Genomic DNA, 18625 nt, shown 5'->3' with positions numbered 1-18625 from the left:
GAATATTAAAAGTAATAGTTTGAGGTTCAGTTCTTGAATCAAGAATGTCTGAAATTGTATGGAAATTTTATACACATTATAAAACAGCATATTAAAGTAGCTTCATTAGACACTTGTCACACAGAGAAGAAACAGAGGGAAACATTTATTTTTCTTAGATTTAGAAATATGCAGCTGATGTACTATTTTAAATTACATTAGGCAATGTGTTGTTTTTTTATTAGAAAATAAAGCAAAACAAAAAAATCAAAAACGGACAGACAGCCTATGAAGCCACCACCACTCAGTAAGTTCCTCTCAGGGGCCCAGCAATTTCTGTGGGATGGCTTGCCTATCTTGTTGTGGAGGTTATTGCTTCATCCTGAGAAAAATAAGAGGAAAAAAACTTAACTCAGAGTTTTTTATTTACAGTTTATGTTCTCCTAAAAATGCTACAACATAAGTCAAAGACAGTAAAGGACTGGTCTTTGTGGTAATGATGCAAATACATTATTTATCGTAAACAATGGTAAATAATCTATCAGGGAACCTTAAGATTACTTGAAGGAGGATAATTGCAGCATTTTTTACATGCCATCATTAATATGATGCCTGATAACAAATTTCACCATGAAATATTATTTGTTAGATAGATCTACATGAAGTAGCATTCACTTTTTATGTTTTGGTTGAAAAACTGACTTAACTGTGTTTTCCTCACCTCTGAAACCAAACTTGCACCTTTAATAATCTATGAAATCATGTATAACCTGCCAGATTTATTTATTTATTTTACACTGAAATTCCCAGAAACCTTGGACTAAGTCTTTGTAACAGCAAATATTAAATATTCTGTACAAAACCAAATGGGAAAATGCAACATTTACTGATAAGATCTGTCCTAATGAGATTGTTTGTATCTCAAGGAGACATTCAGTCGTCTGTTTCTCTGAGAACCAAATCTTACAACAACAAGAGGCTCTAGATAAATGGATGAAACAGGCGCAAACCTAATTGGCTTGGGAATACATCTGTGTGTGTGTGTGTGTGTGTGTGTGTGTGTGTGTATGCCTCTTCAATCAATCTGTTACCTGCAGACTGAACGATGTCCCCCCACGGTGTCCACCTGAAGAGAGACAAGTCAGAGAGACAGTGTGTTTGCTGTGTGGGCTGATGGTCATGTGTCTGTGTGTCATCGACTGACTGAGGGAGTAATGGTTTCAAATTGCTGACATAAAATGCTATAAAGCCCGCAAAAGTGCACTGACTGGACTGATGTACAGTATAATGTCAACAAAAGGCAAAGATTACATGTGATAGTATAGCGAAGTCAATAAAAACTCGTCAGTCACACCACAACAGTGTATAGCCTACATGTGCTGTGTTTGGTTTCAACAAAAGTAACCTTTATAGGGACTTCTCTTTCTACCAAACAATGTAAGCAAAGGTTATCAAACGAATGTAATGTACCTCCTCTTTGTCTCCAATTTCATAGCCAATAAATACCCGTATTTGTTTTGTATGTTTTGCACCATGTTACATTTAATATACACCTCCATCAGAGACAATGTTGTTATGTCTATGTCCAACTGTATCTTAGCCCACAGCCTCCCTTCCTTAGCAGCTTTGCTTCATTACACTCTCCCACACAGATGTCTTGAGCTGATTGGGCTCATTTGTCCGTCACTGTCCTCTTCCAAGATAATGTTTGTCCTTGTGGCAAATAATAAAGATGTTATCGTCACGCCAGGTCTGTAGTCAAACTCACCACAGTCCTGAAGCCCACTGCCAGAAGGTCCAGCCAGAGAGTCATCATCTCAGTGACGTCATCAACATTTGGATCAACAGGAAACACTCATTTTATGTGGAGCTGACTCACTTTATTTTTCAGTCTTATGCCATCCAATACAACTGCTTTTTTTTTTTTTTTTTTTTAAATAAAATGTATTTTTGGTACTCAATGGTTTTTGGAAGTATCTGTACATTATTTGAGTTTTTATATTTCTGTCATCTTTAATTTTCACTCCACTTCATGCCCTAATAATATGTACACTTTTACTCCAATACATTTACCCTAAGCATCTTCTTTTTCAGCAATCTATTTATTAAGTTTTCAACATTATGTTTTCAACATTATTCAAAAAGAAAAGAACATATAAAATACAAAATGTATGAATGTTTACAAAGTCCTGCAATGTCTTTAAAATAACTACATACATGGTGACAAGCTGTATTAGATAATTGAAAAAAATATAGCACACGCGCACACGCACACACGTAGACTATATACAGAAATAAATAAATAGGCACACAAACAACAAGAAGAAATAAAAATAATAATAATGATGTTAAATTAAAAGGAAAAGACTAAGAATTATTTAATTTACATTGGGGGTTGTTCATTGCATAATGTATATTACATTTACTTTGTACACATCAAATTTAAATTTTTTGCAGAGGTTATAATTATGCTTCCCCTGCATACAAGATAAACCCTTGCCCCTAAGATAGGCTTATATCTTATAAATGGGCCCCAGATACATTGAAACCATTCTTGTTCATCTTTGATTGTGTATGTATTTTTTTTTCAAAGGAAAACACATAAGACATTTCCCTAAGCTGATGCCTAATGCTTGGTCTCTCTTGGAAAATTTTGTTCTTTAAATCCTATGAGGTTTTGTTTTTCTTTAAGTGTAATGTAGGCTCCTTTTTTTAAGGTAGTGTACATGTTAAAAAAGAATAAACTTAATTCTTAAAATTCTGAACACTCGCTTTTTTATTAACAGAATTTACTTTTGTTTTCAATACTTAAGTACATTTAATATCATGATCTACAGTTAATACAGCTAATATCAGATACTTTAAGACTTTACTAAAGTAATATCCTACTAGATATCTGCACTTTTACTATGGCTTTAAGGTATATCCACCACTGTTGGTACTTTATTATCACAGGTGTTAGTTCAATCATGTACCCTATGAAAAATGCTGGGATGAATTTAACCCAATTTAGGTTGTTTCTGCAACCTAGCGCAGAATATTGAGTTTATTGTACAACCTAACATGCTGGGTCAAAGCAACCCTGTGCTCATTTGGCCCAGCACTAACCAAGCTAAGATGGGTTATACAATCAGTCCACTTCTATGAACTGATTGTACAAACTCTTTCCTGGGTTAACATGACCCATAGTTTAAATTATGTGTTTTAAAAAACTATAATCGTGTTTATACAATTTTTTCCTATTTTTAATTCATATATTCATTAAATTACTGCCCACCACAGTGTCACATATTTTGACTTTTTCCTGTGGCATTGTGGTCATGGTGATGGTGTTGTACTGGACTGCACTGTATTCAGATGTGTTTCTAATATTCTCATGTTTGTGTCAGGGAAGGAAAACAATTTAATACCACCTTAAACGTCCATCAGAGGGTCGCCATCCCTCTACCTGCCTCTGGCTCTGCGTCGCTACTCCTCCACACCTGCAGGTGGCGGTGTGACATTAACGCGACGAGCCTCTGGTCCTGTCGCTGAGGAAGACAGCATGGTGCGGGGACCTTCAATGTTGTGCAGTCTGTCAACCTCTTAGAAATGAAAGTCTTTATACATATCCTCAGATAATCTACTCGGAACAGTCAGACAGTAGTTGCCGCTCTCAAAGTGAGTCTTGTTTGCTTGTTCTGCGTGCGTAGCTACGTCGTTGTGTGCTAACTAAGGAAGCTAACCTCAGCTAGCTTAAGTGCTAAACAGCCAGGGTTGGGTTAACATGTCTCTGTGGACTGTCGCTGCTGCGGACACTTTGGACACCTGTCTGTAGCATCTATACTTTCACCCACACCTCTGCATTAATGTAATACAGCTGCAGCTTATTCCAAACATTAAATAGATACATATAAAGGAAATTCTGAGTTGTGACGACCTGGACTTCACTAGTAGATCATGTGTATTTGTGTCAGTGATGGAAGAAGCACTCAGATCCTTTTACTCAGGTTAAAGCCATAGTTCTACAATATAAAAATATGTTATAAGTGAAAGGCATTAAAAATCCTGCTTATATAAAAGTGCATTAGTATTATTAGCAAAATGTATAAAAGGTAAAGTACACATTGTGTTGTCTATAGTGTATAAAGTAGATATGTCCATCTGAAATAATGAAATAGAATAAAATGTACATGTCAATACTAGATGTATTTTCTATACAGTCTATGTCCATTTCAATACTTGGTATTTGCAAGCATGAATTGTCATCTTACTTTGAGATGGACTACTCTTGTTATCAATGAAGCTGTCTTCATCTTACGTTTATATGTTATTGTCTACACCTGACTGTAACTGGTGACACTCACACTGCACTGTATATGTTTGCAGTTTTTTATGAATCTATGTTTGTAGTTTGTCTTTTTTGTTTTCGTTTGTGAGCTAGTTTCTTTGTCTGCTGTCTGTCTGTTGACGCACTTGTATTTGTATTTCTATCATTTTATAATTACTTACTTATTCTGTAATTCCTCTGTTGTTTTGTTGTGATTGTGATAAATTTTGGGAAGATGGCACATCTCAAGGGGTTTTAACATAATACAGAAAGTTGCACGCAAAATAGAAAAAAGTAAAGTGGTTGTGCCTCAGAATTGTATTTAAGGAAAGTACTTAAATAAACATAGTTATACTTATATTGCCATCTTTAAGAAAGCCTTTAGGCAGCAGCTAAGAAAAAGACATGAAGGATATTTTATATATTGTCTCATGTCGATCACAGGCCCCTGAATTGAAATTGTATCATGGCAGACTTTGTGATATGAGCAAATATCATGTTGTTATTATTTTCATTATTTACTAATCTGTTGAATTTTTTTTTTATCAGAAAACTGAGAAAATGCTCATTACAGTTTCTCTAAGCCCAAGATGATGGCCTCAAAATGTCTTGTTTTGTCTTATCAAAACTGTAAATATGATTAAAATGATTAATCAGTAATTAAAATCTTGATAATATATTCGCCGTTGATTAGCTAATAGTTCCATTGCCAACCAATTTGTCCCCTCTTGTAGGTCTGGATATACCATGGAGCCCATAATGAATCAGATTTGGCCGAGAGTCTTCCAGCGGCTCCACAGAACCTCATTACTTCCCCGCAGGAACCATTCAGGATGTGCTGAGCATGCTAATGTCCCTGCCTCCACCAACTCCAAACGTATAAAGCCCACACTCTTGGTGTCCCGCCTCTACCAGCCCTCAAACCTGCGTGATATGGGACAGGACAGCCGGCTGCAAGGAGAGATGACTTGTAAGAGCCAAAGGCTCATGCAGAAGGCCGGGCTCATCCATCTGTCAAATCCTGGTTGTTACTACTACCTTCCTGCCACCGTCCGCTCCATGGAGAAACTGGTGAGACTAGTTTTTGTTAAAGAAATTATAAATGGTAAATCTAGTTGTGTTATGTCCACAAACAAATGTTTTGAGAAAAATGAAGAAAAGTCTGTCCCCTCCAATAGACAAGGTTGACTGTAAATGTTCTCATTTTGGTCTGAAACATGTAATAACTACTGTTTTAAATCAACAGGTGAGAGTGATTGACCAAGAGATGCAGGGGATTGGCGGGCAGAAGCTGGACATGCCCAGTTTGTGCTCAGCTGATCTTTGGAAGACCAGTGAGCGCTGGGACCTGATGGGAAAGGAGCTGTTCCGCCTGAAAGATCGCCACGGAGCCGACTACTGCTTGGGTCCAACACACGAGGAGGCAGTGACGACTCTAGTCGCTCACCAGGCGACACTCTCCTACAGACAACTCCCTCTGCTTCTCTATCAGGTAGCCTTTAATCCTGTTGCCTGCAGTGTAATAAGCTGCATTTTTTTTACATCATGATTTATTTATTTATTTTAAACAGATCACCCGCAAATTCAGAGATGAACCAAAGCCAAAGTTTGGTCTGCTTCGAGGGAGGGAGTTTTACATGAAGGACATGTACTCATTTGATGTGAGTGAAGAAGCAGCTTACGAGACCTATGAATCTGTGTGCCAGGCGTACACCAGGCTCTTCGCCCGGCTGGGTCTGCGATGTGTTCAGGTGCAGGCAGACACAGGAAATATCGGCGGTAAACTCTCCCACGAGTTTCAGCTGCCAGCCGACATCGGTGAGGACCGGCTACTGGTTTGTGGGAACTGCTCCTTCTCTGCTAACGTAGAGACCATGTCATCAGACAGAACTGACTGCCCACAGTGTAAAACTGGCACACTGGTAGAGTCAAAGGGTGTAGAGGTCGGCCACACCTTTTACCTGGGTAAAAAATACTCTCACATATTCAATGCCACTTTCAGCAATGCCCAGAACAAGCCTAGTATATCAGAGATGGGTTGCTATGGTCTTGGGGTTACCCGTATTCTTGCCGCAGCCATCGAGGTGTTGTCAACAGAAGAGGGGATCCGTTGGCCAGGCCTTCTCGCCCCTTACCAGGTGTGTGTTTTACCCCCAAAGAAGGGCAGTAAGGTGGATGAGGCAGCAGTCTTAGCTGAGGAGCTGGTTCACACTTTGGGAGACACTCTGCCACGTTTAAGAGGTGAGGTTGTTCTTGATGACCGTATGCAGATGACCATTGGGAAGAGGCTGAAGGATGCCGGCAGACTAGGCTACCCATATGTCATTGTAGTAGGACAGGGAGCTCTGGAGGAAACACCCAGGTTTGAGGTGATCTGTCAGCAGACAGGTGAGACAATTTCTCTCAGTAAAGATGGACTGTTGGATCTTCTGGGAAGAGTGGAAACTGTATGAAAAACAACTCTCAATGTGGAAATAAAGTTTTTATATTTGTGTGCATGATTTAATCAATGAGGTGGTGGGAAGAGAACACAAAAGCCTTGTGTATTTTGTTTTGTCTAAAAGGACTGGAAGATCTGTTTTTGTTTTGCAAAGTTATAAAGACTATAATTTACTTGAATTTGCTTGATAATGGACCTCAGGTTATTAAATAGCATTTGGTTACCATGATGTGATACACAATTAATTTTTGTGGCTTTTCATGTTCCAGTACAAATAAAAATGAGAGGTGAACAGAAAAAATGACCATTTTTTGTCATGTTATAATATGCATTAGTAACATATAACTGACCTCTTAGTCAATGCTGGCATTTGGTAAATACTGTAAATACAACCATGTCCTTTAAAGTTAGGGAAAAGCAAAAAATACATACATAACAACCATTTCCACTGAAAGGAGTTATTCAGATTTTTAAGCAAAAGTAGTATTACCACAGTATGTAAGCACTGTGAATACTTCACAAAAGTAGTGGTCAAAAAGTTAAATATGCAAGTTAGCCACACTGAATAGAGTCATTATGTGTAATTTATTTATTCTGATGAATTTTATTGTTGCTGTTAAAAGTCACTTTCAACTGTTTTACATTTTGCATCATATTGTCTTCAAAAAAAACAAAAAAAACCATGAATAACTGTCAAGTAAATCAAGTAGGCTAAAAAGTACTTGTGTTAAGTATCACACCATAAAAATAAAGTAGAATTATGTTTAAATGTATTGATTTACTTTCTACCACTTCCTCGTCATATTATCATTTACAGTGGTGGAAGAAGCATTTAAATCTCAAGCGAAATGCCAATATCATTAAAATACTGCAGTAAAAGTCCTGCATTCAAAATTTTGCATGTAAAAAAAATAGAACCATAAAAGCAAGATTATCTCGTTATGGAGATTTGATCATTTAAGAGACATCTTTTATAAATTAAAAAGCAGGAAGTTATTGTCACTGGTTTAAGTTATAGTTTATTTTCTGTTGTGTCGTTAAGTTTGTAACAATATATGGTATTTAATACAATAATCGTTAGTTTTGTATGAAAAATATTATATTAAAAAAATAACCTGCAGAGTTACTAGTCAATTTAGCTGTTTTGTGTGGTGGAAAAAATGTCTTTTATTTGCATATTTATTACATTTGAACAATAAAGAAGCATAAAACTAAAATCCTCAAGTGAAGTCCAATTACCTTTCAATCTCACTTAAAGTAAACCTAAGTAAATGTAATTAATCATGTGTCATCTCTGGCAGATTGATGACAATTTATAATATTTATCATTTATTTGTAGGTCGGTGGCGGCGGAACAAAGGTATCGGTACTGGGTTTCCGCACGGATCGTTATTCACGTAGCACCGCCCGTGCACATGTGTAAACAAGGAGCTGGGTGACTTGAAGAAGCGATAGCGTTATTACAACTAACGTGACCTCATGTCACACTGTATATAAGATTCATAAACAGCATAACAGCGCTTCATAAACACATCTGGATCCAAAGATGGCGGCCCCGCAGGCTCAACACGACAGTGACGATGGCATGGACGAGTTCATGGACAAATTCAAGACTGAGAGATATAAAAACGCCTTCAGTGAGAAAAACTGGGAGGAGGTAACGCCAGCATGTAGAAACTATCGGTTATCATCATTAGAAAAGAAAGATGCTTATACGTCAATGAGTATAAGTATGTTAGCTAGCAAGCTAACTGCTAACTTCATAGCAGTGGCGGAAAGCAACCAAGTACATTTACTTAAGTACTCCAACAGTTACTTATATGCACATTTGAGGTACTTATACTTAACTTAAGTATTGTCATTTGATTTCCATCTGAATTTCTGCCGACGTCACTCTATACTCTGCTTAACTTAAGACACAAATATTGTACTTTTAATTTCACTACATTTATTTGATACCTTTAACATTATACATTTCACATTCAGATTAATACAACACCAAGTCCAATAAAGGTCTGGAAACGGTGTAAAATGTAAATAAAAACAGAATGCTATGATTTGCAAACCATTTTCGGCCTATATTCAGTTGAATACAGTACAAAGACAAGATATTTAATATTCAGACTGATCAACTTTATTGTCTTTAGTTAATATACAGTCATTCTGAATTTGATGCCTACAACACATTCTAATAAACTGGGACAGGGGCATGTTTATCACTGTGTTACATCACCTTTACTTTCACCTTTACAGTCTTGATAGCCCAGGGCACTAATAGTTGAAGTTTTGAAAGTGAAATTCTTTCCCATTCCTGCTTGATAGAAGACTTGCCCAACAGTTCAGGGTCTCTGTTGTTGTATTTTGCACTTCATTATGTACCACACATTTTCAATGGGAGACAGGTCTGGACTGCAGACAGGTCAGTCTAGTACCTGCACTCTTTTTTTGGGGCATTATTAGCCTTTAATTGATAGAACAGACAAGTGTGAAAGGGGGAGAGAGAGGGGGAGAGACATGCAGCAAAGGGCCACAGGCTGGAGTCGAACCCGGGCCGCTGCGGCAACAGCCTTGTACATGGGGCGCCTGCTCTGCCACTAAGCCACTGATGCCCCGTACCTGCACTCTTTTACTATGAAGCCACACTGATGTAACACCTGCAGAGTGTGGTTTGGCATTGTGTTGCCTGAATAAGCAGGGACGTACCTGAAAAGGACGTCATCTGGATGGCAGCATATGTTGCTTCAAAACCTGTGTGTATCTTTCGGCATTCACTTTGCCCTCACAGATGTGGAAGTTACCCATGATGGGCAGTAACATACCCTTATACCATGACAGATGCTGGCTTTGAACTTTGTGCTGGTAATAATCTGGATGGTCCTTTACCTGTTTAGCCCGGAGGACATGACGTCTATGATTTCCAAAAACAACCTGAAATGTGGACTCGTCAGACCACAGCACACTTCTCCACTTTGTGTCAGTCCATCTCAGATGAGCTCAGGCCCTGAGAAGATGGTGGTGTTTCTGGATGTTGTCGATTTAGGACTTTTGCTTTGCATGGTAGAGTCTTAACTTGGATTTGTAGATGCAGTAATGATGTGTTTACTGACAGTAGTTTTCCAAGTTGTTCCCCAGCCCATGTAGTGATATCCTTTATACAATCAAGTCAGTTTTTACTGCAGTGCAGCCTGAGAGGTCAAAGGTCACAGTCATTCAGTGCAGAAATTCTCTGAATCTTTTGATATTATGCATTGTAGATGGTGAAATCACTTAATACTTTGCAATGTTGAAAAACAATCTTAAACTAATGACTGTTTGCCCACAGTGTTTCACATAGTGATCATCCTTGCTTGGGAGCAACTGACCCTTCTGAGGATGTCCCTTTCATATCCAGTCATGATACTTTAATCTGTTACTAAGTAACCTGTTTACCTGTGAAATGTTCCAGACAGGTGTTTTTTTTTAAACATTTCACAACTTTCCCAGTATTTTGTTGCACCTGTCCCGACTTTTAAGGAACATGTTTCAGGTATCAAATGCTTATATGCACTAAAAACAATTAAGTATGTCAGTTTTAACACCCAATATCTTGTCTTTCTACTGTATTCAATTGAATATAAGTCAAGAACAATTCGCAGGTAATTGCATTCTGCTTTTATTTAAGTAAAAGATTTGAGCACTTCCTTCACCACGGCTTCATAGAGGTAAACTTTCTCTCCATCTGCAGTGATCCCTCTGTTTTTGTCTCATGCAGGAGTTTGATAACATACCAATGTTCATGAAAAAAGCCCCTGAAGAGATTGATCCAAAGAAACACCCTGAGCTGGCTTGTCTGCAGGCCATCATCCACGATGAAGATAGACCCCCAGAAGGTACGTCGACCACGGCTTTAAGTCCCTCAAGCTTTTGAAACACCTGTTTGAGAACGGCCTTTGAAGACTTGAGAATCTTTTAATGATTCGGTTCATTCCTCCCCAGAGCAGGCAAAGAGCCTTAAAGATGAGGGAAATGTGTTTTTCAAAGAGAAGGACTACAAGAAGGCCGTAGTTTGCTACACAGCGGGTTTGCAGAAGAAATGTGGAGACCAGGACCTCGACACTGTCCTCCTCACCAACCGGGCGGCAGCACACTTCCACCTGGGTAAAGATCTCTTATTTACACACCCCACAGATGCGTTAAGGAATATGATTGTATGCTTATGAATAATAAGGTGGTTTACAAAGATTAAGTTCAAGTTTTTTTATTGTCAGGTAGGTGAATTACAGGACTATTGGAGAATATTTTTCCATGTAAAAACATCTGCATGGGTTTCTTGCTTAAATTAATCCTAATGTCTCTGGTTTATATCGACACAGGTAACATGCGCTCTGCGTTGAATGATGCTACGGCTGCAAAGAAGATCAAACCAGACCACCTTAAAGCCTTGATCAGAGGTATGTAACATAAGCGTAGGATATCAAAATGAATGTAGTGAAAAATTCTTATATTTCAGTTGTATAATAGTGAATAATAATCATAAAGCTCAGTTCAGGCTGAAGGTTCATGATGAGACAAGTTGATGCTGGCGAGTATGACCAGCTGAGTTGCAGGTGACATCATCAGCCAGCTTGAGTCAGGCTCAGACCGGCCAGTTCACACTGCTGCAACTTTTCAATGCAACATTTTAAAATGGTTTCATCTCGTCGCAAATCTTTGGTCTGACCTGAGCTTATGAAAGCAAAAACAAAACAAAAAAAAAATTACCCTGCTTAAAATAATGACAGAAACAAACATGTGTATGTTGTGTGTGTTTCTGCAGGTGCTCAGAGTTGTATAGAGCTGCGTAACTTTGCAGAGGCCATCCAGTGGTGTGATGAGGGGCTCAAGGCTCATCCCACTGACAAGAAGCTGCAGGAGCTGAGAGCAGCCGCAGATAAACACAAGGTACAATCTGTTCTGAGTTCAGCTGATTTTTGAGGGTGGAGGTTTTTTTAGTTTCAGTTAAGCATAAAGCCCTGTTTATTTGTCGCACCTCAGAGAGCAGCAGACAGAGACGCCAGGAAGGCCAAGCTCAAAGAAAAAAAGCTGCATGGTGAGAAAGAAGCTCTTCTGGCTGCGATAAAGGTAAACATGCTATTTGTTTTGTATGGTAAGCACTTGTGTTGGAAAATTATTATTTTATACCCGAAACAATCAGTCAAATCTGACACTAATAATATCTCCAGTAAGACTGTTTTTTAATGATTATCAGATACATTTTTGTGTGTTTTCCGCAGGATCGAGGCATCAAGGTCCTCCAGTCTGTGAAGCCTCGTCAGCGTGGTTCAGACAGCGAGGTTGAGGATGAGGATGAGGGCTCTTCAGCAGCAATGTCACAGCTGAACCTGGACGGCCTCAGCTCCCAGGAGGCCACGGGGGCTCAGGTCATCCTGGACGAGCAGGGCTCTCTGCACTGGCCTGTGCTCTTCCTCTATCCTGAACACCAGCAGACTGACTTCATCTCCGCGTTCTGCGAGAACAACTGGTAAACTGTGGCCCTGAACTTATCTTGGTCTGTTGTGTTTCTGTGGGATACCCCATACACCAACTTCTCTCCATTTCATTTAAATGAAGTTAAATAAGTTAGGAGTTTTAATAGTTTTTAATCAAAAATGCAGTTATAATATTGTGTCTGTATCATTTGATTTGTCTCAGTTTCATAGACCACCTGGCGGTCATGTTCGGAGAAGAACTTCCACCTTGGGACACGGACAGAAAATACCATCCACAGAATTTGCAGGTTTGTGTGTTTCCCTGAAAGTTATTGGTCTCTCGTGTAGGGCTGTAGTCAATGAGAGTTAGAAAAATGTTCGTCTTTGGGTAAAACACTGTGGTGGTAAGTGTAACTTTTTACCCTGCCATCCAATCACAGCGGAGGAGAGTCAGGACAAAGAGCCCACCACACAGGCTTTCACATCCTACATGTACAACTGCTGCACGTTTCCTCACCCACGACATATCATGAACCCACATAGTCCGGCGAGTCCATCCTCTCCCCCTACGTGCCTCAGCCTTCCCTTCATCCAGAGAAAGTACTCTGCGTTTTTACTCTCACTGAGCTTCTGTAACCAGATACACCTGACGCGATTTAGCCGGAAAAAAAAGCTGCTCCTCCGAAGCGCTATGGCGCTCCCAGCTGGGCGTTTTGAAGAATAGCACCTTATGTTTTCAGCTTGGTAAAAATGCTTTGGTTGACACATGAAAGTAACACTGCAACTGGCTGACCAATGAGAATTAAGCTGCACAACAACATGTCCATCAACCAAACAGAAGGTGTCAGCTCTACACTCATGACTGGTGCAGCAGGTTAAACAAAAGACACTAAGATTGTAATTTTGTGTATTTTGTCTTGTGACTTTTCACCAAAAGAATCAGGAATAATTCACACCGCCATCTACAATAAGTCGACATAATGTGTTATTTGTGTTGTTTTGTTCTGCGTCCTTAAACTTGTGAAATAATCTTTTTCCTACCAACTATAGCAGCGCTGCATTGTCGCCACATTGTGATGAACTGAGTGTGATGTGTAATTACTTTGTTCAGTCAAACAAGTGTCATATTTCATTACTAAAAACAGCCACATATCAATAAATAAAGTGACCTAATTTACTTTAATCTCAATTAACCTCATATGACCCCTTTTCACTTTCTAGCTTTACTTTGAAGATGAGGGGAAGGAGACACTCTACCAAGTTAACCCAGAAACGCCACTTTTAAAGGTGTTGCAGCATAAAAGGTACGTCCATTAATATGAAGTCTGTTTTTCATTAAGTGTGATTTTATTCTGATTTATACCACAAAGAATTCTTCATATTGATGAGCAGGAAACTGTTCTTTACTTTCTTCTTCACTTTTACTTTAACTTTTCAATTTTGGGTATTTCCCTCTATAAACTTCCTTGGCACTCCCTGTCATTAACCTCCTTCACACTCATTTATTGACTCACTGTCTTCTCTGTTCTTTTGTCAGGTGTTTTGTCAAGGCAGGCACTCCCAGCTTCATCGTTCTTGTAAAGGGATCGCCTTTCTGGAAGCAGTTTTTAACAGGAAGGAAAATACGAGGATTGTGAAAACATCAGCCGTAAAAATCTTGGGACTTTAAATACGCTAAATTCTCTTTTCAACCCCAGAGACTTAGCCCCTGAGAAAGAGACAATGGAGAATATGAAAGACTCCCGTGGCCAAGAGCAGGACACATTTGTATCAGTATAAATGAATATAAAACAAATGAGATCTCTAAAAGTAATGCATATGGATTCTTCTTGTTTCTGTCTGTACAAATATAAATTGCAGATTGAAAACAGTGAAAATACGCTTTATTGAAGTGTTTAATTTGATAAATGAGATATAAACAAAATGACCAAACTTAAACAGGACAAAACATGTAGACCAAGAGACGACACCGCCTAGAAACCAACCAACTTTATCCTTGACATTCAAAGACTAATCAGTCTCTTCTTTAACATACCAGTATGTCTGCTACAAGTCTCAGCATCAGTCAGCAACAACTAACAATTAATTTGGACGTCATAAGAAAACTTCAAAGCTCTATTGACAAAGAATTAAGAAGTGAAAGCAAGAGACGTGACCATGTTTTGCTTTTAGAAGGAAGTTTTGAGCAGAGCTGCTTATTGACAGCTGTACTTTGAATTTTTTTCCAACTGTTTCGGGTCATCTAGTATGATTACAGACACAGACCTTCACAAGACAAATCAGACTAAAGAGGAGCCACAGAGCTCAGTATGCTGCCCTGACGCCGTGTGGTTGGTTCACAAAAACCGGGTCTCTGTGGTTCACAAAAGCGTGATTTGGGTGTCCATGAGCCAACATCACTGGAGGAGGCTGTACTTGTACGTGTATGGCGTTTTGATTAAACATATTGATCACAGTGGGAGGTGTACTGCGATGTATTAACTCCCGCTGCATCTGGCACCAGGAGCACCAGGAGCAGAAACAGGAAATCTGGACGTCCAGGCAGAGAGAACCCTGCAGAGAACCAAAGGAAAAAATACAGAAAGCTGTAAATTCAACAGTCCTTGACTTTTATTAAACTTGTCATGTGAAATCAAATATACGTCAGCTTTACATGCATCATACCTTGATACCATATTTGTGTCGCATACCAGCCCGTATAGAAAGAACTGCTGGAGGTACACACAGAGGTATTCCACAGACTGCTGATAGAACGGCAGGGCTGCATAGGTCACACAACGGGAAACAAGCATTCTCTCCAAATTTTCCTGCCACTGTGCAGGCCAGGCAAGGGCAGCACCAGAAACCATAGCAACCTTAAAACACAAAGATCCGCCAACAGAGTGGGAGAAACATTTAACTGACTTGAGACAAAATAAGGACTTTAATCCCAAAAAATTACAAATTTGTCAAAGTTGTGGTATCCTTACAAGTATTGCAGTCCTCAAAGCAGTCACACAGACCAGTTTTCCAGTCTGTCAAGGATTGTGCTGGGGCCCCGGCTACTGCCATCAGATGTTAGACGTAACGCAGAGGCAGTGAACAGTGAACCTGTTAATATGGAAATCAGAGCACAGCAAAAAAGATTACAGACAGCTCATATTTTGGAACATGAGATATGGAGACTTGTATTGTGTCTTAATCTTTTCTTTTTTTTTTTTTTTTTTGTACCATTAATTCAATAGGAGCACATGTCATAAAATGTCATTCTTGCACCACATTTCATTTATCCTCTGTATTAGATAATCTGATTAGATTTTGGAGCAGCTTGTTGCAAAATTTGTTGAACTCAAGCCGTCAATCTTCTTGATTTGACTAACGCATTGCCATCCTTAGTAGAACAGTTAATGGGGAAACAAATCTCTTCCCCCTTTTACTTGGAAAACCTCTGAACATGATGTGCAGACTGTAAAAGCCTGGAGCATTGGCTGTCATTCAGCTGATATCATATGCAAAAAAGTAGCTACAACATAAGGTATATTACTAAATGATAGCAAGTTGTTATTAACACAATACTTGGTATCATATTATATCATTTAAATTATAGTGACTTAAGAATCAATGTAAAATACCCCGTAAAGTCCATAAACTGCACCATTCACCCATAGATGGATGGATAACCGAATTGGCTTACTGGGCACAGGCCCAGGGACCCAAAGTATCAGGGAGGTCTTCTGGTCTTAATCTGCAAAATGTTACTCAAATTTACAAGTACCGACTAGAAAGACTCTTAAAATATACCAGGAAGAGACACAAAAAGATGCAAAGAGACATGAAATAACGACAAAAATGGGCTAAAGAGACTCAAAATGACTACAAAGAGACACAAAAACTACCCAAGAAGACACAAAATTACGTCCGAGACACAAAATGATTTCATAGAGACACAAAACAACCACAAAGAGATGCAAAGCAACCACAAGGACACACACAATGACAACAAAGCAACACACAACCACCAAAAAAATATACAAAATTACATCAAAGAGACACAAAATGACTTCAAAGAGACATATAACAATCACAAAATGACAAAAACAACCATGAGGAGACACAAAATGACAACAAAGAGACACAAAATGACAACAGAGACAAAGCAACTACAAAGAAATGCAAAACAACACAAGGAGACACAAAATAACAACAAAGCAACACACAACTACCAAAAAAAATACACAAAATTGCATCAAAGAGACACAAAATGACAATATTACAATGTCCCGTAACAATTAAAAAAAAATTCCAATAGTCTGTCATTTTGATAATATTTCATACCTATGTTTTATTTTTCACTATACTTAAAATGTTAAAAATCACTTGATATATATTACATCCCCATATGTGTATTATCTATAGGGATATAATCCAACAGTATATCACTCTATGAAGTCACACAGTAGCACCTAAAAACAATCCAGCAGGTGACATTTAGAAATATCTAGGATGCCTCGTGTTGAGGTTAATTTGTATTATTAAAACCTGCTGTGTATGGCTGCTCCAAAGAAAGTGAAGTTAAATCATTCAAGTCTGCAGAAAGTCCACTTCTCTTTGTCTTGTATTTCTTTATTTAACTCTTACAGCATGTAAGATTAAAGCCATTTAACTGTTAGGATAAAGGTATAACATGTCTTACCTGATGGAGCTGAATGCCTTCTCTGCGACTCACAAGCTGAGAATGGATGAAAGTATATGTCTTGGCTTATGAGTGGAGCCATGTGCGTGTCGGACACTTAAACACAAACAATGCTGTAAAACCTGAATCTATTGATACAAATGAAAGCGAAACTATATGCTAAGAATAGCGTGGTCAACAAATTTTAATTACTTCACCCAATTAAATTTTAGGTTCTTCCATTTAACACAGAAACATGAAGCTGAAATGTCCCAAAACTTTTCCTTTTTATAAGTGTGATTACAGGACAGTTATAATCATGGCATTGTACTTCCACTGGTCAGCTAAAGAAGTAGTAGATGTAAATGTTTTTTTCAGGAAATAGCTGCTTATCAGAATTATCTTTATTTTATTTAATTTTAACGTGAAGCACCTTGTCTTGTACTTTGACACAGATGTGACTAGATAATGAGAGCAGCACAATCAAGTCATTCAAGTTTTGTTTACGGCCAACTTTAAAGTTCATCAAAGATTTAATTACATGACAGTCTTTGGCTCTCCCCACTGATACCAGTACCAGTAACAACACGTCAGGGTGTTTCCCAGGATTCAACTCCTGATGACAAGAACTTGACCGTAAAAGTCAACAACATAAAAACATCCATCAAGCTAGGAGGGTTTCGTGTGGTAGAGTTTCTGACATTTGATGACAGTTGAGGCCTTATGAACACAAAACTGCAGCAGCATGAGCCTCTCCATGAACATCTAGGGACCTTGTCTTGGTATCACTGAAGGAAGACTGATACCAGGGTTGTGCAGTGATGTCTTACTTATATAAGCTGATATTTATATGACAATACAGCGATGAGACTATGTAAAGGAAAAAATGTGGTGATCTATTTTCTAAGTCTTAAAGTCTAATTTTTTTTTCTTGTGTAAGAACGGGTACAACAAGGCTTTGTCATGATGATTTTTCTAAGTTATTTAATCTTTCTTTCTTGTCACAACTAACTCTAGGGATAACGAACAAGATGGCGAACTAGAGAGCCCCCAACAAAAGAGGAATGGATTGAAATTGTAAAAGAAATAACAACATAACATGGAAAAGCTAACTTTCTCCCTGAATCTATGTATGAACAAATTTATTAGTTACAGTGGAGAAAGTGGACATCTCATTTTGATATAGTGGCTCCTACTCAATGACAACATCATTACCCTGTCTTTAACAATGCTATCTATGTGACTCATTGACTGTGTGAAAGTTTTCGATATTGGAAAACTCATGTTGGCTTGTGTTTTTAGATCTAATTGAAATACATTTCTAGCCAAAAGATGGACATGACAGTAATGTTACATAGCTTGCTAACACACAATATACACCGATCAGCCAAAAAAATTAGAACCACTATCAGGTGAAGTGAGGAACATTGATCATGTTACAATGCAATGACCTCCTTGGGAACTTTTGGTCCAGAAATTTATGAGGATGCCACTTGATGCGCTTCATCCACCCAAACAGTTCTACAGATCAAGTTTCGCTCCGTATGGCAGCCGCACTCCCCGATGGCAGTGGCCCCCCAGCAGGAAAATGTCCCATGCCACACTGCAGAAACTGCTCAGGAATGGCCCGTGGAACGTGACAAAAAGCTAAAGGCATCGACCTGGCCTCCAAATTCCCCAGATCCAAATCTGATTGAGCATCCATTGGATGTGCTGGTACCCCAGAGGTATCCCTGATCCACGGTGGGGCCTCCCTGGAGTGGATATGTCTCTGACATGTCAAGGAATGGACACAGGAC

At 38.7% G+C, this 18625-nt stretch overlaps 2 protein-coding genes across 2 annotated transcripts; both read left to right on the top strand.

Moving 5' to 3' along the window:
* The first annotated feature begins 3494 nt into the window (after positions 1-3494).
* Positions 3495-7818, top strand: pars2 (prolyl-tRNA synthetase 2, mitochondrial). Its single transcript, XM_050055064.1, has 4 exons — positions 3495-3639; positions 5023-5359; positions 5535-5780; positions 5860-7818. Exons 2-4 carry the CDS (start codon positions 5036-5038, stop codon positions 6739-6741), a joined length of 1452 nt encoding a protein of 483 aa, XP_049911021.1. The 5' UTR covers positions 3495-3639; positions 5023-5035; the 3' UTR covers positions 6742-7818.
* A 296-nt stretch (positions 7819-8114) lies between these two features.
* ttc4 (tetratricopeptide repeat domain 4) lies at positions 8115-14793 on the top strand. The gene is made up of 10 exons (XM_050055065.1): positions 8115-8385; positions 10480-10597; positions 10704-10865; positions 11081-11158; positions 11524-11648; positions 11742-11828; positions 11981-12228; positions 12399-12483; positions 13397-13479; positions 13713-14793. The coding sequence occupies exons 1-10, from the start codon at positions 8275-8277 to the stop codon at positions 13810-13812; spliced, it is 1197 nt and encodes a 398-aa protein (XP_049911022.1). The 5' UTR covers positions 8115-8274; the 3' UTR covers positions 13813-14793.
* The last annotated feature ends 3832 nt before the right edge of the window (positions 14794-18625 follow it).

Source organism: Epinephelus moara, chromosome 10 (genome assembly GCF_006386435.1).
Source record: "Epinephelus moara isolate mb chromosome 10, YSFRI_EMoa_1.0, whole genome shotgun sequence".
In the NCBI taxonomy this organism is placed as follows: Eukaryota; Metazoa; Chordata; class Actinopteri; order Perciformes; family Serranidae; genus Epinephelus; species Epinephelus moara.
Note: the sequence above shows the minus strand (reverse complement) of the source record. Positions and strands in the feature narration are given on the sequence as shown.